The sequence below is a fragment of the Tachyglossus aculeatus genome, chromosome 13, assembly GCF_015852505.1.
Source record: "Tachyglossus aculeatus isolate mTacAcu1 chromosome 13, mTacAcu1.pri, whole genome shotgun sequence".
Taxonomy (NCBI): domain Eukaryota; kingdom Metazoa; phylum Chordata; class Mammalia; order Monotremata; family Tachyglossidae; genus Tachyglossus; species Tachyglossus aculeatus.
This window is the reverse complement of record NC_052078.1, coordinates 22,808,433-22,834,101: the sequence shown is the minus strand read 5'-3', so window position 1 is coordinate 22,834,101 and position 25,669 is coordinate 22,808,433. Positions and strand designations below refer to the sequence as shown.

The 25,669-nt window shown below is 53.3% G+C and overlaps 1 protein-coding gene across 4 annotated transcripts in view; it reads left to right on the top strand.

Moving 5' to 3' along the window:
• Positions 1-23,984, top strand: part of CACNB2 (calcium voltage-gated channel auxiliary subunit beta 2) — a 177,955-nt gene extending 153,971 nt beyond the window's left edge. For 3 of the 4 annotated variants that reach the window (XM_038755854.1, XM_038755856.1, XM_038755853.1), the window contains exons 5-13: positions 533-609; positions 4,556-4,689; positions 8,838-8,918; positions 9,817-9,875; positions 10,206-10,315; positions 16,373-16,524; positions 19,199-19,294; positions 21,189-21,359; positions 23,018-23,984. In XM_038755854.1, the coding sequence (XP_038611782.1) occupies positions 533-609; positions 4,556-4,689; positions 8,838-8,918; positions 9,817-9,875; positions 10,206-10,315; positions 16,373-16,524; positions 19,199-19,294; positions 21,189-21,359; positions 23,018-23,374 (1,237 nt within the window). In that variant the 3' untranslated portion in view covers positions 23,375-23,984. Of the gene's footprint in view, positions 1-532; positions 610-4,555; positions 4,690-4,853; positions 4,874-8,837; positions 8,919-9,816; positions 9,876-10,205; positions 10,316-16,372; positions 16,525-19,198; positions 19,295-21,188; positions 21,360-23,017 lie in introns of all 4 variants that reach the window. The other variant, XM_038755855.1, reaches the window with a different exon arrangement.
• The last annotated feature ends 1,685 nt before the right edge of the window (positions 23,985-25,669 follow it).

Here is a 25,669-nt window from a genome sequence, read left to right as displayed (position 1 = left end):
CAAGCTCTGAACTAAGCACTCGGTAGATACAAGTAAATCGAGTTGGGCACGGTCCCTGTCCCACGTGGGGCTCCCGAGCTTAATCCCCATCTTACAGATGAGGGCACTGAGGCCCGGAGCAGTGAAGTGACGTGGCCACGGTTGCACAGCCGACAAGTGGCCTGGCGGCCCCCACGTAGCAGAAGTCTGATCCAGCCTGTTCCCATCCCCAATCTGGGCTTCCCCATCCTCAGTCACACCAGAACCTGGGGAGCAACTCCTCCCGGATCCGCTGCCCGGCCCGGAGCAGAGAGCCTGCCCCCGCTTGGCCGCACGCTCAGTCAGTCCGTCGTTATCTACTGAGTGCTTACTCTGCGCAAAGCCCTGGACCAAGCGCTTGGGAGAGTCCAAGAGAACAGTAAGCGGGCATGTTCGCTGCCCATACTGAGCTCGTCTAGGGAGAGGCAGGAACAGGGCCCGCGCGTCTGTGTGTTTTTGTGCCGAGCAAACTGCCTGCAAGGGGCTTTACTGGACGTTTCTCGCTTTGCTCCAGTAAAGCAGGAGGAAACTCTTCGTCCAGCTTGGGGGACGTCATACCTAGCTCCAGAAAGTCCACCCCGCCGTCGTCCGGTGAGTAGGCGAGACGAGACGTGCCGGAGAACCTTAGGCGGCCACTCCGGCGTGGACTGTCCAGAACCTCCACACCACGGGGTTGGGGGGTGGGGGAAGGGTCCCTTTTATTTGCACCGAATCCCCCCGCTCTGGAACCTAGGAGACAGACCCAGAATTCGGAGGCCTCATTTAACCAGAAACAGCAGAGTGAAGGGGAAAGGCAGGACGACTACCCCCGATAGTCGGTGTGGAGAGGTGAGGGGGCAGTTTCTTCAAGGCTTAGTACGTGCTAAGCATTGGGGGCGAAACGAGATCATCAGATGTGACACAGTCTCCGTCCCACCTGGGGTCCACAGTCGAAGAGGGGAAGCGAACAGGCATTTAATCCCTGCTGTACAGAGCGGGGGAAACCGAGGCCCAGAGAAAGGAAGTGTCCGGCCCAAGATTACGGAGCCGGCAAGAGGCGGGAGCTGAATGAGTCATGTGCTCTTTCCACTAGGCTGTTCTCCTTTAGGGAACAAAATGCACAAATTAGGAATGAGAGCTGGGCAGGTACGGCAAGGGCCTTCTGTGCGTTCGAGATAATTCAGAGCTGGCCGCAAATCGACAATGAAAACCCTAGCAGTTTAGAAGCCAACACGATCCAGGGACGGTCAGTAGTGGGATGACCGTATCAGTCAATCAATCAGTGGTATTCATTGAGCGCTTACCGTGTGCAGTGAGCCTGCTGTTGGGTAGGGACCGTCTCTATATGTTGCCAACTTGTACTTCCCAAGCGCTTAGTACAGTGCTCTGCACACTGTAAGCGCTCAATAAATACGATTGAATGAATGAGAGCTGTACTGAGCGCTAGGGAGAGTCCTGTACAGCAGAGCAGGTGGAGGCGTTCCCGAGCCTGTGCCCCGGTACGGGCGGGAAGGTCTTGGAAAAGTCCATTTCTCGGGCGGCCCATCCAGTGGTTTGGTCAGTGCCATTTGGAACCTGCTTTGGGGACTGGCTTCCGGAAGAGGTGGCCAGCTTTGGCAGGAACGGGAATCATTCAGAGCAGACGTCTGGCCAGGATTCGGTCTTCCGTTTGTCCAGCATAGCTGTTGGCAGCCAGTTCGGACCATCCGCCGGGCTCCCGTCCCCACTGCCGCCGCGGGCCGAGAAGACTCCTTTCTCAGAAGCCCTTGCTCTCACTTCTGACCTCCCCTCCCACCTCCATCCCTGCCTCTGTGGGGCTGGAGCAGAAGCCAGGTGACGGTGGCAGCTTGCCACCCCAGGCGGTGGAGAGATGAGGCAGCTCCTCCTAATAATAATAATTGTGGTATTTGTTAAGCGCTTACTACGTGCCGGGCACTGTACTAAGCGCTGGGGTGGTTACAAGCAAATCAGGTTGGACACGGTCCCTGTCCCATGTGGAGCTCACAGGCTCAATCCCCATTTTACAGATGAGGGAACTGAGGGCCAGAGAAGTGAAGCGACTTGCCCAGGTTCACACAGCAGATGGGATTCGAACCCATGACCTTCCGACTCCCAGCCTGTGCTCTATCCACTGCACCATACTGGGGAAAGGGCAAACCACTGAATGACATAATAATAATAATAATAATGATAGTACTTGTTAAGCGCTTACTATGTGCCAAGCACTGTTCTAAGCCCTGGGGTAGATACAAGTTACCAGGTTGAACATAGTCCCTGTTCCACGTGGGGCTCACAGTCTCAAGCCCCATTTTACAGATGAGGGAACTGAGGCCCAGAGAAGTGAAGTGGCATAGCATAGAGGCCCGATGGGGATCGGACAGGTAGATGAAGATGAAGGTAGATGAAGGGCAGCGCAGAGCTCCCGGGGCAACTGAAAAGCAAAGGACCCGTCGAGACCAGTCAGGACCAGTTAAGTCCAGTCAGAAAGGGGGAGAAGGGCTTCATGGCAGCGGCGGCCTCTGGCTTCGAGGAGGAAGGAAATTCATTCAGTCGTATTTATTGGGTGCTTACTGTGTGCAGAGCGCTGTACCAAGCGCTTGGCAAGTACAAATCGGCAACATGTAGAGACGGTCCCTACCCAACAACAGCTCACAGTCTAGAAGTCTAGACATGCATCTCGTCCACTGCCCTGCAGTCAGTCAGTCCATTGTGTTTATTGAGCGCCTACCGTGTGCAGAGCACTGAACTGAGTGCTTGGGAGAGCACAGTAGAACAATGGAACAGACCCAGTCCCTGCCCAAAATGAGCGGTTTTGGGTCGGTAATCGGCGTGAGAAGCAGTGTGGCTCAGTGGATAGAGCACTGGCCTGGGAGCCAGTTGGACCTGGGTTCGAATCCGGACTCTGCCACTTGTCTGCTGTGTGACCTCGGGCAAGCCACTTCACTTCTCTGGGCCTCAGTTCCCTCATAGGGAAAATGGAGATGAAGACTGTAGCCCCATGTGGGACAGCCTGATTACCTTGTCTCCACCCCAGTGCTTAGAACAGTGCTTGGCACATAGTAAGCGCTTAACTAGTAATATCGTTATTATTATGTCATTCAGTGGTTTGCCCTTTCCCCAGGCTGCGGTTTCCCCTGGCTCAGGAGGCGAATCACCTGGACGTTATATGTCTCCCTCCACCTTGTCCCGGTCCACACTGCTCACCGTGCTTCACCTGGCTTCCCCAGGGGGCAGGTACTGAGCACCCCTCTACGCCCGCTGTGTTTTCAGCTGGCCTTGGGTCCACCTCCCCAGTGGAGCTCCAGCCCACCCCAAACCCTGAGGCTCCCCTTTTTCTTTTTTAACTGTATTTTTGGCAGGCGCTGGGTTAGATCCAGGCTAATCGGGTCAGACATAGTCCCCGTCCCAAGTAGGGCTCACAGTCTTCATCCCCATTTTTACAGTTGTGGTAACTGAAGCCCAGAGAAGTGAAGTGACTTGCCCAGTAACCGACTGGAGGAGCCAGGATTAGAACCCAGGTCCTTCCGACTCCCAGGCTTGCGCTCTATCTACTGGGCGATGCTGCTTCTTTGGGGTACTTTTAAAATTGTCGGATTTGGGGGGGGAAGCAGCATGGCTCAGTGGAAAGAGCCTGGGCTTTGGAGTCAGAGGTCATGGGTTCAAATCCCGGCTCCGCCAATTGTCAGCTGTGTGACTTTGGGCAAGTCACTTCACTTCTCTGAGCCTCAGTTACCTCATCTGTAAAATGAGGATGAAGACTGTGAGCCCCCTGTGGGACAACCTGATTGCCTTGTAACCTCCCCAGCGCTTAGAACAGTGCTTTGCACATAGTAAGCGCTTAATAAATGCCATCATTATTATTATTATTATTATTATTATTTGGGGAACTTTAAGAAGGCAAGCAAAGCAGCCCACCAAATATTTTTCCCCTAGGAAAATCTTTTTTGTTGGTGTTTTAAGTGTGGTATTTGTTAAGTGCTTACCATGTGCCAAGCACTGTGCTAAGCACCGGGGTAAATACAAGCGCATCAGATCAGACCCAGCCCCTGTCCCGCAGGGGGATCCCGACTGAAGAGGGAGGGAGAACGGATAACGCATCGCCATTTAATAGATGAGGAAACAGAGGCCCAGAGAAGCCAAGTGACTTGCCCAAGGCCACTCAGCAGCTTCACCGGGATTAGAACCCAGGCCTTCCGGCTAATAGTCCCACCCCCTCCGCGCTTGGCCACGCTGCTTCTAGCGGTCGATCTTGATTGTCACGAACTGAGGCGCCCAAGGGTTTGGAGACCCTCTCTGCGGAAATCGTGGTAGCGGAGTCTGCGTCAACCTGATTTGATTTTGCAGGCAAGATCCTGAAGTCCGTTTTGGTCCCGTTGGTCCATTCCACCCCTTTCGAGTTCACCTTTCCCAATCCAGCCGCGCTGTGTTCAGAGGCCTGGGGTGGCACCGGGACGAAGCGGTTGTGCTTAACCTTCCTTTTCTTGTCTTTATAACCGGTTTTCCCCCCCACCGCCCTTCCCGTCCACCGGATGATTTGGAATTGTTTGTCTGCACGTAGCCGTAGACATAGATGCCGCCGGCTTAGATGCGGAAGAAGGCGACACTCCAGCCAACCATCGCTCCCCTAAGCCCAATGCAAACAGTGTCACGTCTCCCCACTCCAAAGAGAAACGAATCCCCTTCTTTAAGAAGGTAACGCGACCTTTCCGAGCTCTCGTCTGTCCGCCTGCTCGACGCCTCTTCTCCCCCCGACCCCGAGTCCCACCGCTGCTCCCGTTAACTGTCCGCGTCCTTCCGAGCCGCCAGTAATCCGCACGCTCTGTTGTTCTCTGTTTCTCTTCCATGCCGCTGTGTAGCTAAACAGAAGCAGAAATCGGTGAGTTCGCATTGACGTGAGCTGGGATCTCTCCTGCCCCGGGCATCATTAGCATGGACCTCCTCCCCACCGCCCCCAGGCCCTCTCCGCGGCCTCCTCCCCAAATCCATCTCGCAGCCGCGATCCGTGCGACTGTTTCCGAGCTGAGCTGGAAAAAGGCACCCAGTGGTTGTCCTAGCCCTTGGAGTCTAAACGAACCATGAGGGAGAGAGTTGGGGAAAAGACGTTACAGCATTTATCCTTTTTTGATGGAATAGTCGCCCACCCCGGGGAACTTCGTCAGCCCCTCGAGAACCTCAGGTAGTTCGCTAGAACGCAACCTCCCAGTGCTTGCACATTCCATCTGTCTCTTGTCTCTTTCCTGCCTCCGGATTCCTCGATCGATAGATGAGCGAGTAGCTTCTAATCGCTGCCCCCCAGGTACTTAGCTTGTACTAAAAACCCCGGGCTGCCGCGCTGACCCTGGTCGGCATTGAAACTTCTAATCCACTAGGTGCAAAATCTGCAGATGACCAAGACCGGAGGGGCACTGCAGGCTTGTTCTGGCGTTTTCCTGTGAGTTTTTCCAATTGTCGTCAGCGTCAGTCCCCTCCCGTTGCCCTCTCCGCCCATCAGATAGCAGGATGATGGGGTCATCCTGTCCTCTGAGATGTCAGGCTGCGTGGCGCTGGGGGAGACCCCCCCCCGCCCCCCACCAAAATCCAGGACAAAGTCCGCGGCCGGGAGCTGGACTTCGAGGCTCCAAGACTTGGCAGCCCAGCCCTACCTATTTTCAGGGGCACCCCCCTGACTCTCCCCGGTCCCCTTCCAAGCCCCCATTTTCCCTCTCTCTGCCCGCTCTGTTGTCAGGGAGTGGATGGGGGTGTTGCTTCCTTTGAGAGCGAGCATTACCTCAGGTGGGCTGGGAGCCGGGAGTGTTTGTTTTGGCCCTCCCTCCTCTTTCTCTCCACCACCATCTTCTCCGAATCTCCTTCCGGAGTGTGGAGAGCATCACCCAGGGGAATGTTCCTTGTGCTTTCCGCACAATCCTCTCCAGACTTCCAGTTCCCACCAGCCAGCGAGTTGGGCACCAAACCGGGGGCCACTTTCTCATGCGCTGTGGCTACCAGCCAGGTGCTGAGGGGACCGGGGGACCAGCCAAAAGTTTGAGTCCCCAGGTCTGAGACAGAGACACTCCGGCTTCAGGTCGGCCTACTCACCCACCCCTGGTCCCCTCCTTCGCCCTCACCCAGCTCGCCCCCGGAAGCTCAGCTCTAAGTCTTCAGAGAATCGCAGGCTCCGGGGCCTTCCCCTTTCCCACCCCAAACCGTGATTCCCCTCCCCATCTTCTCCCCGAAGCTCTGAGTCCAAAGGGAGAGGGGCAAGGCAGAAACCAGGTGACGGCTTTGTGGTCAGGCCAGGCCTCCAAAGTCCCGCTATTCCGTCGAACAAGGTGATTTCTGTATGTCCCTCAAAGCCAAGGCGCCGAGCGGAGGGGTGACCAGCTCAGATCGGAGTCCTGCCCCTTTTGGTCTTTTTAGACTCTGCTACGGGCAGGTTGGGCAGAGTTGCCACCATCCAAAGAGCCGGGGAAGAAGGCAGTTTTCCCATCTTCTACCTCACCTGGGGGAAAGGGGTTAGTCGTCACTGAGGGTCTCCGCTTCCCCACACGGGGCGGGGGGTGGATAGGAATGACCCTTCCTCACCTATGTCCCTGGACGTGCTTCTGATGCCTCGGGCACTGGGATTCATTTTTCTCCTGCGAGTAGTTCGGTGGGAAAATCTCCACGGAACACCATGGATTAAGCACGCTTACGATGCCATCCAGCCACCAGACTGGGTGGCAGACTGCTTTTGGCTGGCGTTTGCGTGGTCTATCATGTGCTGTCTCTTATGAATGTCTGTCCTGCTGTTTCGTTTGCTTGGTTGTTTTTTTCCTGTGTGGAACTCTTCTTTTTTTTTTTAAACCTTGCTGGGAATGTCCGATGAATAACCCGAGGGTCGTTTGAGTGCTTGGGTATTGGAACGGCCCTGGAATCGAACTCAGGACTGTGCTTGCACCCTCAAAAATAGGATGTGTGGGAGATTCTGCCAGTCCTCATAAAAGTGTTTCTGGTGACACTTTTGCTGAGAATACCGATGATAATACTAACCTCAATAATAGTGGTTTTCCTTAAGTGCTTCTAGCGCCAAGCACTGTAATAAGCACTGTGATAGATCCAAGATAATCCGATCGACCACAATCCCTGTCCCTCACGGAGCTCGTGGTCTAAGGGAGGGGAAGAATAGGTCTTTAATGCCCATTTAACCGATAAGGAAACTGAGGCATAGTGAAGTGACTTTCCCACAGTGACATTGCAGGGAAGAGGCAGTGTCAGATTTAGAACTCAGGTCCTCTAACTCCCAAACCCAGGTTCTTTCCACTAGGCCTTGCTACTTCTCAAAGCTTTGATTTGCCTAATTTTTTTTTTAGTGGTATTTGGTAAACACTTCCTATGTATCAGACATTGTACTAAACTCTGGAGTAGATACAGGATGATCAGGTTGAACCCAATCCCTGTTCCACAAGGGGCTCCCAGTCTTAATCCCCATTTTACAGATGAGGTAACTGAAGCACAGAGAAGTGAAGTGACTTGCCCAGGGTCACACAGCGGACAAGTGGCAGAGCTGGGATTAGAACCCAGACCCGTGCTCTTTCAACTAGGCCACTCTGCTTCTCATCTGTAAACCTTTGTAAAGCAAAAAAAACCTGGAAACAGAATTGTATTTCCAGCCAGGCCTTATCACCGTGGTTAATAATAACTGGGACATTTAAGTGCTTGCTATGTATCAAGCACTGGACGAAGCGCTGGGGTGGATACAAGCTAATCAGGTCAGACACAGTTCCTGACCCCCATGGGCCTTAATCCCCATTTTTCAAATGAGGAAACTGAGGCCCAGACAAGTGAAGGGACTTGCCCAAGGTCATACCCAACAGTTGACACCATGGCCCGGGCTCTCTCCACTAGGCCACACTGCTTCTCTGCAGAGAACTTCCCAAGAACTTACCGTGTGTCGGAGCACTGGGGTGGATGTGACATAATCAGACACAGTCCTTATGCCACAGTGAGCTCACAAGGTAGGGAGAGCTGGCAGCTTGTTGCCATTTTACAGATGAGGAAACCGATGAGAAGCAGCGTGGCTCAGTGGAAAGAGCCCGGGCTTTGGAGTCAGGGGTCATGGGTTCAAATCCCGGCTCCATCGATTGTCAGCTGTGTGACTATGGGCAAGTCACTTCACTTCTCTGGGCCTCAGTTACCTCATCTGTGAAATGGAGATTAAGACTGTGAGCCCCCAGAGGGACACCCTGATTACCTTGTAACCTCCCCAGCACTTAGAACAGTGCTTTGCACATAGTAAGCGCTTAATAAATGCCATTATTATTATTGTTATTATTATTATTATTATTATTATTATTATTATTATTAAACCGAGGCCCAGAGGGATGCCCCTCAGTGGACTAGCAGCAGAGCCCGTTCCCTCCTACCGGGCTTCAGGGGAATGGTGCCCATCAAAGGAGGGGGGCAGCATGCTGGCGTTTGAAGGTCGGAAAACACTACGGGAAATCAATCCCTGGTATTTATTGAGCACTTACTGCTTCGAGAAGAAGCCTGGCCTAGCAGCAAGAGCACAGGTCTGGGAGTGAAATCACCTGGCAGGGAGGGCCCGCGGGCATCTCAGAGACCCCATGGGCATCTCAGGGACCCCAAGGGCCTCCCGGGGCAGTGTGTCCGGGGCACCTAAGAGCTGGAGGAGAATCAAGCCCCACGGCTTTGCACGCCCCACTTCTTCTCGCACAGAAGGGCCAAGGGAGGAGGAGCCAGCGACTCTTTCCCGGCTCCCGGCAGCGCCCCCGGAAAGGGCGAAAACAAAACGCTTCCCCCCACGTTCTCCAACTCCCATCCTTGTCCTGCTGTCGGAATGAAAGCCTCTTCTCTCCCTGCAGACGGAGCACGTTCCTCCGTATGACGTAGTGCCTTCCATGAGGCCGGTGGTATTAGTGGGACCGTCCTTGAAGGGCTATGAGGTAAGTACCTTCCACCAGGCCCCGGTCCCTTCCGTCCATCCATCCGGTGATGGTGTTTATTGAGCACTTATTGCGTGCACAGCGCTGGACTTAGTACTTGGAAGAGCGCAATGCAATAAAGTTGGTGGACACGGTCCCTGCCCTGGAGACAATGAATCGATCGATCAGTCCTATTTTTTGAGCGCAGACTGTCGGCTCTAGACTGTAAGCTTACTGGGAGCAGGGACTGTGTCTCTCATATTGTCCTTTTGTACTCTCTCAAGTGCTTAGTTCAGTGCTCTGCACACAGTAAGCGCTCAATAAATACAATGGACTGACTGTCATTAGGTGACAGGGAGCAGCAAAGGCTATTGTCTCTGCCGTGTGCATGGGGGAATGGCTCAGAGAGATGTAGCGATATGCCCAAGGTCACACAGCTGGGTATTAGAAGGACTGGGCTATTTGGTCAGTCCATCATGTTTATTGAGTGCTTACTGTATGCAGAGCGCTATACTAAGCGCTTGGGAGAGTGCAATATGACAATGTAGCAGTCATATTCCCTGCCCAGACAATAAGAACCGTGCCCTCTGGCAAGGCGCACTGCCTCCTCTGGAGTGGGTCCCTCCCGCTCCCACCCCCCGGGTCCCACGGGGGTCCCCGAAACGTTTGACTAGCAGTGGGGCAGGACCTGGGGAGAGCACTGGGTCTTGGGCAGACCAGTTCCTCCCAGAAGCCACCTTTTTGAATTTTGTGGTTGATTTCCAGTGGCTGTGAGCTAGGCCTTCACCCCCCTCCCGCCCCGGCAATTCTGGGCCCCAGACTTGCAGAGGGGAGAAGCTTTCTTTTCTGGGGAGAGGGTCTCGGGGGGGGAGGGAATATGGGATCTCCCACTCCTCACGTGCCGCTTCCTTGCCTGTAGGTGACAGACATGATGCAGAAAGCCCTCTTTGACTTCTTGAAACACAGATTCGAAGGCCGGTGAGTTTGTCCGACCCCTGAGCTCGGCTCGTTTCCTGCGGCAGGAAAGGCAGGGGGTTTCTCGGTGAGCCGGAGGAATGGGGGAGAGCGCGGAGGGAAGGGGGGTTCCCTGCTCTCCCCCAAACCTCAATCTGGTCCCTGGAGACGTTCCCTGGAGCAAGAGCTTCTGGAAGTGGCCGTTCCATGGGGGAGAAGTCCCGAGAATGAAAGCTAAAGGCAGGAAGCTAGCACGGGACCCCCCTGCCCCCCAACTTCTCTCTCTTCTTTCCCTGTGTTATTCCCTGTGGAGCCGCGGGAATAACATGGAGGGGTTTCACTGTGTGTCCCCAGGGTCTCCATCACCAGGGTCACGGCGGACATCTCGCTTGCCAAACGGTCGGTGTTGAACAACCCCAGTAAGCACGTGATAATTGAGCGGTCCAACACCAGGTCGAGCTTAGGTAAGTGTGACCATCCGTAAGCGACCATCCTTTCGTGCCCGCAGAGGGAGGCGGCGGTGCAGCCTAGTGGGAAGAGCATGGGACCCTGGAGCCCGGGGTTCTGATCCCGCCTCCGCCACTCACCCGCTGGGAGACTTTGGCCAAGTCATTTCATGCCTCTGGGCCTCAGTTCCCTCCTCTGGAAAGTGGGAGTTAGGCCGGTGAGCCCAACATGGGATATGAACTCTGTCCAACCTGATTTACTCATCTCTACCCCAGCACTTAGTACAGTGTCTGTCATATAGTAAGTAAGTAGAAGCAGCGTGGCTCAGTGGAAAGAGCACGGGCTTTGGAGTCAGAGGTCATGGGTTCAAATCCCGACTCCGCCACATGTCTGCTGTGTGACCTTGGGCAAGTCACTTAACTTCTCTGAGCCTCAGTTACCTCATCTGTAAAATGGGGATTGAGACTGTGAGCCCCACGTGGGACAACTTGATCACCTCGTATCCCCCCCAGCGCTTAGGACAGTGCTCTGCACATAGTAAGCGCTTAACAAATGCCATCATCATTATTATTATTATTACTTAAGAAACACCAAAAAAAAAATATCTTGGGCAAGCCACTCAACTGCTCTGAGCCTTGGTTTCCACATCTGTAAAATGGAGACTAAATACCTGTTTCCTTCACCCTTCATAGGTGACACATTCCCTCCCACTCCCCACTGATTTGGAATAGAGACTGTCCGATTTGACTGTATCATATCTACCCTAGCGCTTGACACATAATAAGCACTCAACAAATACTAAAGTTATTATTGTTATTATTATTATTATGGGGAAGCAGCTTGGCTTAGTGGAAACGGGACTGGCTTGGGAGTCAGGATGTGGGTTCTAATCCCGGCTCTGCCATTTGTCTGCTGTCTGACCTGGGGCAAGCCACCTCACTTCTCTGTGCCTCAGTTACCTCATCTGTAAAATGGGGATTAAGAGTGTGAGTCCCATGTGGGACAACCTGTTTACCTTGTTATTTCCCCCAGTGCTTAGAACAGTGCTTGGCACATAGTAAGCGCTTAACAAATACCATAATTAATAATAATTATAATTACATTTCCTAGACTCAGCAAGTTAGTGGGAAAATGTCTCAGGTTTCCTGATGTTTGATTCATTTCCGATAGCTAAGTAGGTCATATCGATGGTTTTTTTTTTTCCTTTTAATTTTAAAAATATTGAACTCACTTCTCCCAGAACCCAGATTCTTTTCTGGTAGTAGGACAAGCACTTTGGGAGGAGCACTCATTCTTTCAGTCCTCTAGAGACTTTTAAGGAAGCAGGGATGTCTACCTAAAAGAGAATGAACTTAGAAGTCAGGAGACCTGGAATGACATTCTAATTCATCCATTCAGTCATATTTATTGTGTGCTTTTTGTATGCAGAGCACTGTACTAAGCGCGTCTGATCATGAGAAGCAAAGTGGCTTAGAGAAGAGAGGTCAGGCCTAAGCGTCAGAATGACCTGGGTTCTAATCCCAGCTCTACCATATATCTACCTTGTGACCCTCAATAAATCACATAACTTATCTGTGCCTCAGTTACCTCATCTGTAAAAATGGGGATTAAGACCGTGAGCCCCATGTGGGGCGGGGACTGTGTTCAACCTGATTAGCTCGTATCTACCACAGTGCTTAGTATAGTGCACAGAGTAAGCCCTTAACAAATACTACAATTATTACTAGTATTGTTATTAAGCACTTAACAAATACCATTAAATTAAAAAAAGCGGTGCAGCTGGAATTCAAACCCAGGTCGTCTGACTCCCGGGCTCTTGCTCTTTCCACGAGGCTAAGCTGCTTCTTCCCTGGAGACTCATTTTCTCCTCGGTGGTCTAGAGTTGTGTAGCTTGGAGATTTTTCTAGTTTGGCATCGCTCATACGGAAGGAAAGTGCTTTCGTAACCGAAAAAGACGGGGGCGGGGAGGGCCCAGCCCCTCTCTGGAAATAGTGAGCAGCGTGTGAGGTTGGCAAAGATGCCTTCTTTGTACGGATTGGGCGAATCCAATCCAATAATCAATCACCCTATGATATCTTGATGCATTGGGTCAGAGCCATGTCAACACACAGATAAGCTCAGGCCCAGAGAGGGAGACGCTTCCTCCAGAGAAACGGTTGCTAGGGAGAAACAACCAGAGACCGATACGCTAGAGACAGAGCTGCCTCTGGTTGTATAAAACTTTGCCCCGTCTTTATTGCTTTATGGTATTTGTTAAGCACTTACTGTGTGCCGGGCCCTGTACTGAGCACTGGGGATAGATAAAAGCTAATCAGTCCACGTCCCACATGGGACTCACCGTCTTATATCCCGTTTGACAGATGAGGTAACTGAGGCCCAGAGAAGTGAGGTGACTTCCCTAAGATCACACAAGCAGGCAAGTGGCAGAGCTGGGTTTAGAAAGCAAGTCCTTCTGACTCCCAGGCACGGGCGATCAGTCGATCATATTTATTGAGTGCTTGCTATGTGCAGGCTGCTTGGGAGAATACAACCCAACGATAGAACGGACATATTCCCTAGGCCCACAACGAGAGAAGAGGAAATGGGAGCTTAGTCAGGGAAGGCTTCTTGGAAGAGATGTGTCTTCAGTAAGGCTTTGAAGGTGGGAAGAGTCATTGTCTGTCGGATGTGAAGAAGGAGGGCATTACAGGCCAGAGGCAGGATGTGGGCGGCAAGATAGGCGAGATCGAGGTTCAGTGAGTAGATTGGCATTAGGGGAGCAAAGTTTGCAGACTGGGTTGTAGTAGGAGAGTATAGCGAGGCGAGGTAGGATTGAGTGCTTTAAAGCTGACGGTAAGGAGTTTCTGTTTGATGTCAAGGTGGATGGTCAGTCACTGGAGGGTCTTGAGGAGTGGGGAAACCTGCACTGAACTTTTTTCGAAAAATGATCCGGGCAGCACAGCGAAGTGTTGATCGGAGAGGGGGAGAGAGGAGGCTGGGAGGTCAGCAAGGAGGCTGATACAGTAATCAAGGCGGGATAGGCTAAGTGCTTGGATTGACGTGGATGGAGAGGAAAGGATGGATTTTTTGCGATATTGTGAAGGTTGAACCGACAGGAGTGAGTGACAGATTGAATATGTGAGGTGAATGAGAGAGGAGTCAAAGATAACATCAAGGTTACGGGCTTCTGAGATAGGAAACATGGTGGTGCCATCTGCAGTGATGGGAAAGTCAGGGGGAGGACAGGGGTTGGGAGGGAAGATCAGGAGTTCTGTTTTGGACTTGTTAAATTGGAGGTGATGGCGGGACACCCAAGTAGGGATGTCCTGATGGCAGGAGGAAATGTGAGACTGAATAGAGGCAGAGAGATCAGGGCTGGAAAGGTAGATTTGGGATACAGGTGGTGGTTGGAGCTGTGGGACGGGATAAGTTCTCTATAGGAGCAGGTGTAGAGGGAGAATAGAAGGGGACCCCCACAGTTAGGGGCTGGGAGGCAGAGGAGGAGCCCACAAAAGTGACTGAGAATGAGAGGCCAGAGAGGTAAGAGGAGAACCAGGAGAGGACAGAGTCAGCGAAGCCATGATTGGGTAATGTTTCCGGGAAAAGGGACCGATTGACAGTATGGAAGGCAGCTGAGAGGTCGAGGAGGATTTGGATGGACTAGAGGCCACGGGATCTGGCCATAAGGAGATCGTTTGTCACCTTCGAGAGGGTGGTTTCTGTGGAATGAAGGGGAAGGAAGCCAGATTGGAGGGGGTCAAGGAGAGAATCGGAGGAGAGAAACTTGAGGTAGCGGATGTAAACTTGCTCGAGGAGTTTGGAGAGAAACGATAGGAGGGAACATGCGGTCAAGGGAGGGTTTTTTTAGGATAAGGGAAATATGCACATGTTTGAAAGCAGTGGGAAGAAGCCAGTAGAGAGCAGACAGTTGAAGATGGCAGTCAGGGAGGGAAGAAGGGAGGAGGCAGGTGTTTTGATAAGGTACAAAGGGCGGAAGGGGTGGATTTTGAGAGAAAGCAGATCTCCTCTAGAGATACTGCTGAGAAGGATGGGTAGAGTTGAAGAAGGGGCAGGAGGAGGAAGGGATTGGAGAGGAACAAGGGAAATTTTAGGGAGATCACACCTCATAGTTTCAATTTTTTCAGTAAAGTAGGTAGCCAGGTCTTTAGGGGCAAGGGATGGGAGAGGTGGAAGGACAGGGGGCCTGAGGAGAGAGTTAAACATCTGGAAGAGTTGGCAAGGATAATGGGCACGGGGATAAATAGGTTGGGGAATAATTTCACCGGGCAGAGGAGAGAGCAGAGTTAAAGCACGCAAGGATAAACTTGAAGCGGACGAAGTCGGCCTGGATATTTAGATTTCCCCCAGCGGCGCTCTGTGACTCGGGCACAAGAGCAAAGGAAGTGGCCTGTGAAGGTGATCCAGGGCTTTGGGTTAGTGGTTCAAGATTGACGAAGGGAGAGGGGAGTGAGTGTATTGAGTTTAGTAGAGAGGCTGGTGTGGAGGGCATCAGTTTGGTCGTCAAGGGAGGTAGCTTGGATACGAAGGCTAAATGGGGCATACTACAGTGCTCGGCACATAGTAAGCGCTCAATAAATACGACTGAATGAATGAGTTGAGACATGATGACATTTCTATGTAATGAGACCGTGGAGCCGCTAAGGTAAAAGATTTCAGAATCAGGAAATGCAGTTTGATTCTCTTGGTGATGTGATTTTCTTCTTGTCAGGCCCTTCCTCTAATAGCAATCAGGGTGGTATCTTTATGGTATCTTTTCTATGGTATTTGTTAAGCGCTTACGATGTGGAAGGCACTGTACTAAACTCTAGGATTGATACAAGCTAATCGGGTTGGACACAGTCCCTGTCCCCCGTGAGGCTCAAGTCGTAATCCCCATTTTACAGATGAGGGAAGTGTGGCTCAGAGAAGGTGGGTGACCCTTCCCAAGGTCACACAGCAGACAGATCGCAGAGAACCCAGGTCCCCTGACTTCTAGGCCCAAGCTCTTCCCACAAGGCCACACTGCTTCCCACTGCCTGCTAAATACTTACTCTGTAACAATTATAATAAAAATCATGGCATTTATTAAGCGCTTACTATGTGCAAAGCACGGTTCTAAGCACTGTGGGGGGATACAAGGTCATCAAGTTGTCCCACGGGGGGCTCACGGTCTTCACCCCCATTTTACAGATGAGGGAACTGAGGCCCAGAGAAGTGAAGCAACTTGCCCAGAGTCACCCAGCTGACAAGTGGCGGAGTCAGGATTTGAACTCATGACCTCTGACTTCAAAGCCCGGGCTCTTTCCGCCAAGCCACGCACTGTGCTCAGTGCAGGGGGAGAAACAATTAATTCAGGCATATCAGACAGCTCCCATCCTTCAAGGGACTCACAGCCACAGGGGAGAAGGATAAGAGGTACTGAATCCTCATTTGGCATATGAGGAAACTGAGGCACAGAGAAAACAAGTGCCTTGCCCCAGATCACACAGTAGGCAAGGGGCGGGGGTGGGATTAATAATAATAATGATCATAATAATGGTATTTGTTAAGCGCTTAATATGTGTTCACTGTTCTAAGCACTGGGGTAGATACAAGGTGATCAGGTTGTCCCAGTGGGACTCACAGTCTTAATCCCCATTTTCCAGATGAGGGAACTGAGGCACAGAGAAGTTAAGTGGCTTGCCCAAGGTCACACAGCCGGCAAGTGCCGGAGCCGGAATTAGGACCCACGACCTTCTGACTCCCAAGCCCGGGCTCTTTCCGCTAAGCCATGCGAATCCAAGGCTCCCGGCTCCCAGTTCTGGGCTCTTTCCACGAGGTCCCACTGCTTCCTCGTGCCCTTTCTCCCCGGTGGGGTTGCCGGTGTTTCCAGGGAATGCCTTTTTCCAATAGGGAAGAGCTTCCCACCGTGCTTGGCCCGTTAACCCCCGCCCCCCAAATTGGGGCTGATGAGCAACTCTCCCTTCTCCCCCGACCCCTGGGCCATCATTCCCCCATCTCCCCATCATCTTCATCTCCTCACTTTCCCTCCTCCGACACCGCGCCCTGCGGACTTCGCGTCCCGGGGGTCACCGCGCCTCCACCTTTCTCCTCAGCCGAGGTCCAGAGCGAGATCGAGAGGATCTTCGAGCTGGCGAGGACGCTGCAGTTGGTCGTGCTGGACGCCGACACTGTCAACCACCCGGCGCAGCTGAGCAAAACGTCCCTGGCTCCCATCGTGGTCTACGTCAAGATCTCTTCGCCCAAGGTAAACGGAGCGGTCGGGCTTTAGTCGCAAGGAGCCGGGCTGGGCGCCAAGCGTCGTATTTATTGAGCCCTTACTCTGTGCTGAGCGCTTGCTGGCCTCCCCGCGCCTCTCCCCACTCCAGTCCGTACTTCACTCTGCTGCCTGGATCATTTTTCCGCAGAAACATTCTGTCCGTGTCTCGCCACTCCTCAAGACCCTCCAGGGGTTGCCCATAATAATAATATGACGGCATTTATTAAGCGCTTACTATGTGCAAAGCACTGTTCTATGTGCAAAGCAAAGCCCATCCACCTCCGCGTCCAACAGAAACTCCTCACCGTTGGTTTTCAAGCCCTCAATCCCCTTTCCCCCTCCTCCCTCACCTCACTGCTCTCCCACTCCAACCCAGCCCGCAAACTTCGCTCCTCTCTGGAACTTCATCTCGTCCATCTCGCCACCAACCTCTCGCCCACATCCTGCCTCAGGCCCGGAATAAGAATAATAATGATAATGATGGTGTTTGTTAAGCGCTTACTATGTGCCAAGCACTGTTCTAAGTGCTGGGGAGGTTGTCCCACGGGGGGCTCACAGTTTTAAGCCCCATTTCACAGATAAGGTAACTGAAGCACAGAGAAGTGAAGTGACTCACCCAAAGTCACCCAGCTGACAGTTGGAGGAGCCGGGATTTGAACCCATGACCTCTGACTCCAAAGCCTGGGCTCTTTCCACGGTGCTACACTGCTCCTCCCCACGTGGGACAACCTGATCACCTTGTAAATTCCCCAGCGCTTAGAACGGTGCTTTGCACATAGTAAGCGCTTAATAAATGCCATTATTATTATTATTATTATATCTGACAGACAATAACTCTCTCCACCTTCAAATTCTTATTGAAGGCACATCTCCTCCAAGAGGCCTTCCCTCACTAAGCCTCACATTTCCTCTTCAGCGCTGTCCTTGCATGTAGATTTGTCCCTTTATTCACCTCGTCATCAGCCCCACAATGTTCAGGTAAATATCCGTAATTTATCCCGTAATATTAATTGTCCTTCTCCCCCTCTAGACTGTAAGTTTGTTGTGGGCAGGGAATGTGCCTGGTATATTGCTGCGCTCCACTCTCCCAAGCCTTTAGTATTCATTCATTCATTCAATCGTATTTATTAAGCGCTTCCTGTGTGCAGACCACTGTACTAAGCGCTTGGGAAGTACAAGTTGGCAACATATAGGGACGGTCCCTACCCAACGGCGGGCTCACAGTCTAGAAGGTACAATGCTCTGCACACAGTAAGCACTCAAAAAATGTGATTTATTGATTGATTGGGAGAGTAGCAATCCTCAGGCCCTGCCCTTCCCTCTCAGTCGATGGGCTTTTCATCTTTGCCAGCCCCCTGCCCTTTCGTTTGCTGCCGAGAGGAAGGGCTGAGCGCACCGTAAGCGCTTAATAAATACGATTGTACGATTGAATGAATAAGGGGCTGGAATCTCCTCTGACTTTCCGCAAAGCGAGGAAAATCGTGCAACTAAATTAAGGCGACATCCGTCCGTCAACTGCTTTGGCAGATCAGCACTGGCACGATAATAATAATAATTGTGGTATCGGTGAAGCGCTTACTATGTGCCAAGCACTTTATTGAGCGCTGGGGTCGGTACGAAGTCATCAGGTCCCCCATGGGGCTCCCATTCGAAGTTGGGGGGAGCATGGGTTTGGAATTTCCATTTTGCAGAGGAGGAAACTGAGGCAGAGAGAAGTGAAGTGGCTCGTCCGAGGTAACACGACAGGCAAGTGGCCGAGCCGGGATTAGAACGCAGGTCCTCCTGACTCTCTTGCCCAGGCTCTATCTGCCATTCAGTCATTCAATCGTATTTATTGAGCACTTACTGTGTGCGGAGCACTGTACTAAGCTCTTGGAAAGTGCTGTTTATCACTTGGCCCATGAGAAGCAGCGTGGTTTTTGTGGCAAGAGCCCGGGCTCGGGACTCAGAGGACGTGGGTTCTAATCCCGGCTCGTCTGCCGTGTGACCTTGGGCAAGCCGCTTAACTTCTCTGTGCCTCAGCTTACCCCGTCTGTGAAATGGGAATTAAGACTGTGAGTCCCACTGGGACAACCTGATTACCTTGTATCTACCCCAGCACTTAGAACAGTGTTTGGTACATAGTAAGCGCTTAACAAATCCCATAATTATTATATTATTCAATAAACTGTGGATGAGGAACTTTTTTTTCATGTTCTGAGGGAAACCTAGGCATATATGGAAACCTAGAGAGGCAGCGTGGCTCAGTGGAAAGAGCCCGGGCTTTGGAGTCAGAGGTCATGGGTTCAAATCCCGGCTCCGCCGATTGTCAGCTGTGTGACTTTGGGCAAGTCACTTAACTTCTCTGGGCCTCAGTTACCTCGTCTGTCAAATGGGGATGAAGACTGTGAGCCCCCTGTGGGACAACCTGATCACCTTGTAACCTCCCCAGCGCTTAGAACAGTGCTTTGCACATAGTAAGCACTTAATCAATGCCATCATTAATTAATTAATTAATATATGCTCATGGTTTTAGCCCGCCTCTAGGCCATGCAGAGGGGTCTGATTGCCCTGTGCACTCAGAGCACAACTTTGTGCTTCCCAGGGCCTCGGAATATGTCCCCCTGACACCCACCCTGGAAATGCCCACACCTGGTATTCCCCGTTCCCGTGTTTCCTGCAGGTTTTACAGAGGCTGATCAAATCTCGTGGGAAATCGCAAGCTAAACACCTCAACGTCCAAATGGTCGCCGCTGAGAAACTGGCACAATGCCCTCCGGTGAGTGGCCTTCTCCCCAACCCCCGCCCCAACCCTACCTCCTTCCCATATTTATTATTCCCATATTTATTCCCATATTTATTACTCTATTTATTTATTTATTTATTTATTTATTTTACTTGTACATTTCTATCCTACTTATTTTATTTTGTTGGTATGTTTGGTTCTGTTCTCTGTCTCCCCCTTTTAGACTGTGAGCCCACTGTTGGGTAGGGACTGTCTCTATGTGATGCCAATTTGTACTTCCCAAGCGCTTAGTACAGTGCTCTGCACATAGTAAGCGCTCAATAAATATGATTGCTTGATTGATTGATTCCCCTCCCCGCAGCACCTGTCTCTATGTCTGTACAGATTTATTACTCTATTTATTTTACTTGTACATATCTACCATTCTATTTATTTTGTTGATGACGTGCATCTAGCTTTACTTCTATTTATTCTGACGACTTGACCCCTGTCCACACGTTTTGTTGCCCGTCTCCCCCTTCTAGACTGTGAGCCCGTTGTTGGGTAGGGACCGTCTCCATGTGTTGCCGACTTGTACTTCCCAAGCGCTTAGTCCAGTGCTCTGCACACAGTAAGCGCTCAATAAATACGATTGAATGAATGAATGTAGCTATAATTCTATTTATTCTGATGGCATTGACACCTGTCTACTTGTTTTGTGCTGTTGTCTGTCTCCCCCTTCTAGACTGTGAGCCCTTTGTTGGGTAGGGACCGTCTCTATACATGGCCGACTTGTACTTCCCAAGCGCATAGTACAGTGCTCTGCACACAGTAAGCGCTCAATAAATACAATCGAATGAATGAATGAATGAAGAGTTGAATGCAGACCAGACCGGCCCTGCCCAGCCCAGGATTCAAATGGAACAATTTCCTGAAACTTGTTTCCTTCTGAAAATAGACCCCCTCCTTCCTCCCTTTCCCCCATTCTTGTCCGTCTTCTCCCCTCCCTCTCTGCCCTGCCCCCCCACTCCCACGAGCCCATCAGTAAAGGGGAATAATAATTATGGTGTTTGTTAAGCGCCTACTAGGTGCTGAGCATTGTTCTAAGCGCTGGAGTAGCTACAGAGTAGTCAGGTTGGACATAGTCCCTGCCCATATGGGGCTCATAATAATAATAATAATAATAATAATAATAATAATAATAATAATAATGGCATTTGTTAAGCGCTTACTATGTGCAAAGCACTGTTCTAAGCGCTGGGGGGATACAAGGTGATCAGGTTGTCCCACGTGGGGCTCACAGTCTTAATCCCCGTTTTACAGATGAGGGAACTGAGGCTCAGAGAAGTGAAGTGACTTGCCCAAGGTCACCCAGCAGACACGTGGCGGAGCTGGGATTCGAACCCATGACCTCTGACTCCAAAGCCTGGGCTCTTTCCATCTTAATTCCCATTTTACAGATGAGGGGACTGAAGCCCAGAGAAGTGAAGCGACTCGCCCGAGGTCACACAGCGGTCCTCCTGACTGCCAGGCCTGTGCTCTTTCCAATCAATCGTATTTACTGAGCGCTTACTGTGTGCAGAGCACTGTACTAAGCGCTTGGGAAGTACAAGCTGGCAACATATAGAGCCAGTCCCTACCCAACAGCGGGCTCACAGTCTAAAAGGGGGAGACAGAGAACAAAACCAAACATACTAACAAAATAAAATAAATGGATACGTACAAGTAAACTAAATAGATATTTCCACTAAGCCGCATGGCTTCGAAGCGTACAAAGGTTTTTATTTAGTGTGCTTCTTTCTGCAAAAATATCCCTAAAAGCACCACGGTCACTGTCCCTCGAGTTACCGTGCCGAGGTTCTGGTGGTCAGCCCCGCCGCGGGTGGGAGAGGGCGGGCGCCATCCTCTGCGGGGGTGACAGGCCTCTCCCCACCCCGTGCCACCCCAGGAGCTGTTTGACGTGATCCTGGACGAGAACCAGCTGGAGGACGCGTGCGAGCACCTGGCGGACTTCCTGGAGGCCTACTGGAAGGCCGCCCACCCCCCCGGCAGCCCCCCGGCCCACCCGCTGCCCGGCCCCACGCTCTCCGGCAGCCCCGGCCCCGTCTCCGCGCCTCAGGTGGGTCACGGCCCTGCTCTGGGGGGGCCGGGCAGGGCTGGGGCAGACCCGCTGGCACCCCAAGCCACCCCAGATGCCAGTGGTCGCCCGGATCTCAACCACCCCGAGGACAGGCGTTAGCTACGCCAACTCACTCCGGAGCCCATCATTAGCCTCTTGATCACCGTGGTATCGAAGCTTTTATCGCGCGCCGAGTACTAAGTGGAGAGCTGGGGCCGGTCTCGGGGGGCAGGGTGGCAGGGAGGTGGCAGTTTTCTGGATCTCAACCACCCTGAGAGCAGGGGTTAGCTCTGAGGCTGCACACCGAGGTCGCCCATTAGCCTCCTGATCATTGTGGTATTGAAGCTCTTACCGTGTGCTAAGCGCTGGGTTCGGCCCGAGGGGGCAGGCAGGCGAAGAGCAGACGCTCAGATACCGCATGCCAGTGATCCTCAGGGAACTGAGGCCCAGAGAAGTGAAATGAGTTGCCCAAGGTCACACAGTGGGCAAGCGGAGGAGTTGGGGGTCCTTCCAACTCCCAGGCCCGGGGTCCATCCACGAGGCCCACCGCGGCCGTTCCCCGGGGTGGGAGCAGGGGATGGCGCGGATGCCCGGAAATGTGCCCGGGTCGGGTGGCGATGAGGGCGATGAGGGGAAAGAGGCCCAGGTGGCGGGGCCCTGCACAGGGGCATCTCGCTCTCGGCCGGCCCGGAAGACAGGGTCAGCTGAAGTCAGGCGGGGACGGAATCCTGCCTCTGCCACCCCATCCACCCCCCTCCCCACAAGGCCCTGGCCAGGACCCACTGAGGCACCCTGATCTCTGCCTACTGGCCATTGCTACTTGGGCACCCAGAGGAGGGACAAGGAGGAGGAGGGGCATCGACTAATTTTTAAACCAACTCGCTAAGATAATGGGACATGCGGACCCGTCTGTTTATCGCGTCCTTTCTGGAGATTTTTGGTCAACACAATAGAGCCCCCCAGCTTGGCAGGGAGTTCTAATCCTAATCGCCACTTTAATAATAATAATAATAATAATGGTACTTGTTAAGTGCTTACTATGTGCAAAGCACTGTTCTAAGCGCTGGGGAGGTTACAAGGTGATCAGGTTGTCCCACGGGGGGAGCTCACGGTTTGAATCCCCATTTTCCAGATGAGGTCACTGAGAAGTGAAGTGACTTGCCCAAAGTCACCCAGCTGACAGTTGGCGGAGCTGGGATTTGAACCCATGACCTCTGACTCCAAAGCCCGAGCTCCTTCCACTTCTCCGAGGCTTTGCCTGGGGCTCACCAGCCCCAGTGGGAGGGAGAACGGGTAGAAGATCCCCATTTTCCAGATGAGGAAACGGAGGTCCGGAGGACTCAGGCGACTCCCAGCCCTCGTGGCGCCCGGCCAGGGGTGCTCGGGGTTGGTGGGCGGCGGAGGGGTGGGCTGGTGAGCCTCTGCCCTCGTGGCCCCCCACCACTAACCCACTTGTTGCTTTTGCAGTGATTGCAGGACAGCGGGCCGTAGGAGGTAGGTAACGGTCCTCGGTGCCCGGCTCGGATTAGATCAGGCCCCCTCCCGCCCCCGGCTAGCCCACCTAGGCCGAGTACCGGCCCCCCGAGTCTGGAGCGTTTCCCCCCGGCCCCTTCCCGCCCCGACTGACCCAGCCCGCCGCTGCCTGTTGTGTCCCACAGCCAGGAGAGGAGAGGATCCAGCCCCCGGGCCCGGGGTCGGCCCGCCAGGGCCAGCACCGCCCGTCCTCCGGCCGGCGCCCAGATCACCACCACCACCACCACCACCACCACCGCGGCCACGGCTGTTCCCGCCAGGAGCCGTCGGGCCCGGAGCCGCGGGGCGGCCGGGCCGGGGCCCCCGAGGAGGCGCGGGACGAGCCGCCCCGCGGGCCCCGCCGGGACCACGGCCGCAGGGACGAGGTGCGACGCCACCCCGAGCGGGACCACGAGGGCGGCCGGCAACGCGGAGGCCGCCACAAGTCCAGGGACCGGGACGGGCGACGCGGCCAGGCCGCGGACGCCGGCGGACGCCAGTAGCCTCCAGCCCAACCCGGGCCCCGGGCCTGGGGGACAGGCCGCGGAATCCCGCTCTGGAAACTTGCCGCCTCCGGCTCGCGTGGGAGGATCAGCCCGGTAGGCCGTGGCGGTGGTCTCGGACTCGTTTCTTGTTTTTAACTCGGCCTTCGGTGGCCCCACTCGACCCACGTCCGTGGCCACCCCGGCAGCGCAAGGTGTTGAAAGCCCGGCGTCGTCGACGTTCAGTAACGCGCGTAGCCGTCCAGCCGGGACACGACTCCCTCGTAGCCCGCCCCCGATTTCCGACGTGTGTCCGCCACCCCCCGGTCCGCTCCCCTTCCCCCTCCTCCCCCAACCCTGCCTGTCGTTTCGTCCCCTCGGGGTCACCGAGCTCTGGGGACCGGGATTCGGTGTTGCCTTACACGAAGGAGATCAGGAAGTCCAAGTCGATTTTCTATGTATTGGTACTGTGTACTGTCTATACAGTTTGTAAATGTTATTTCCGCAAACCACCTTCCGACTATAGGAGTTTTTGCCCACGATCTTTTAGAACCCTGATGCCGGGTCAGCAGATCTGCTTTGGAATTCCTCATTCGGGAAATTGGGAACGGTCTCCGGACACCTCTCCCTTTCCCACCCCCGGTTCTGGGAGAACCCAAGGTTTCTGTAGGTAGGTGAGTCTTCCCGAGAAGGAAAAAGTTGGCCATTCCCAAGCCGCCTCATTCGGCACAGATCCTGGCAGGAAAAGAATCAACTCTGACCACGGTTTACAGCCACCTGGTTCCCACCGGATCATTGCCAACGTTTTCAGAGAAATGTCTGTCGGGCACGGCCCTGGGGTTCAGGGTCCCCGAACGTCTGGTGTACAGGCGGGAGGGTGGACTGGTTTTGTCTCCCCAGGGGTGGGAAAGGTGACCCGGGGTGAACGGCAGTTGACCGAAAAAACCAAACCAAACCAAAAAGTCAAGCGAAAAAAGCCCCCCGAGACAGATATCAAAAATCACTCCCGACAGAGTTTTGTCTGGCTGTGTCCCTCGCTGTTCGTGTAGCCCGGATGAGCAGTCGGGGCCCCGTGAGGACGTTTCTCCCCGAGGTAATTGAGAAAGCATCAATCTGCTGACTGTTTGAGACTCCAGGAGAGTAAGAACATAGGCACCTGTTACTGTGAGTGTTTCACTGGAAATGTACAATCTTTGTGTTTTAGATGATTTGTTTTGGTAAGAAAAGTTTACACAGCTTGTGGAGAGTTATTTTGTGGGGAAATAAATTTTTGTAGCTTCTCCCGCCTCGTTTCTCCCCCTGCCGATTTCTCCGAAAGGGGGAGGCCGGTCGGAACCGGGAGCGATTGACCGACGGAGGCCTGCTGTTCCGGCCGGAGGGCGCGGGGGAGGCGGCTCGGACGCGGGCCCGGACCGTGGTTCTGCTCGGGAATGGGGGTGCCGCCGCCAGCTGAACGACCCGGGGGTCCCACCGGCTGTGAGGTCGTGGCATCGCGGCGTGGGAAACGTCCGTGGGTCCCCTCTGGTCTCCCGCGACGCCAGGGGTCACGTCCCTGCCGGACCCAGCGTCACGACAACCTCACGCCGCAGTAGACGTGCTGGGAGCGGGCGCGAATCCATCACGGTGCACGATCGCGTTCTCTTCCGGATGAAACCCCCCAAATCACAATAGGCCTCAGGGGAGAACCGGGCGGCCGCCTTCTGGGAGGACCAGGATCCCGTAAGCCGCCGGATCCAATTGGTACTTACCAAGCGCTTAGTACAGTGCTCTGCACATAGTAAGCGCTCAATACGATTGATGATGATCCGTTAGGCACTTACGTGAATTCCGGTTTTTGAAGCATCCCGGTTCTGGTTCCGAGCTATTCTGGTTGTGATGCGTGGTAAAGGTGTGTTTTGATTACAGCCTCCCGTATACCTTGCGAAGTTGCCAAAATCTGCCCAATAGGAAGCATTCCTTCCTCAGAACTAGGTTTGTATGGCATTCGTTCATTCAGTTGTATTTATTGAGTGCTCGCTGTGTGCCAAGCACTGTGCAGAGAAGCAACGTGGCTCAGTGGAAAGAGCACGGAATTTGGAGTCAGAGGCCATGGGTTCAAATCCCAGCTCCGACAGTTGTCAGCTGTGTGACTTTGGGCAAGTCACTTCGCTTCTCTGTGCCTCAGTTACCTCGTCTGTAAAATGAGGATTAAGACTGTGAGCCCCCCGTGGGACAACCTGATCACCTTGGAACCTCCCCAGCGCTTAGAACAGTGCTGTGCACATAGTAAGCGCTTAATAAGTGCCATCATTATTATTATTACTAAGCGCTTGGGAG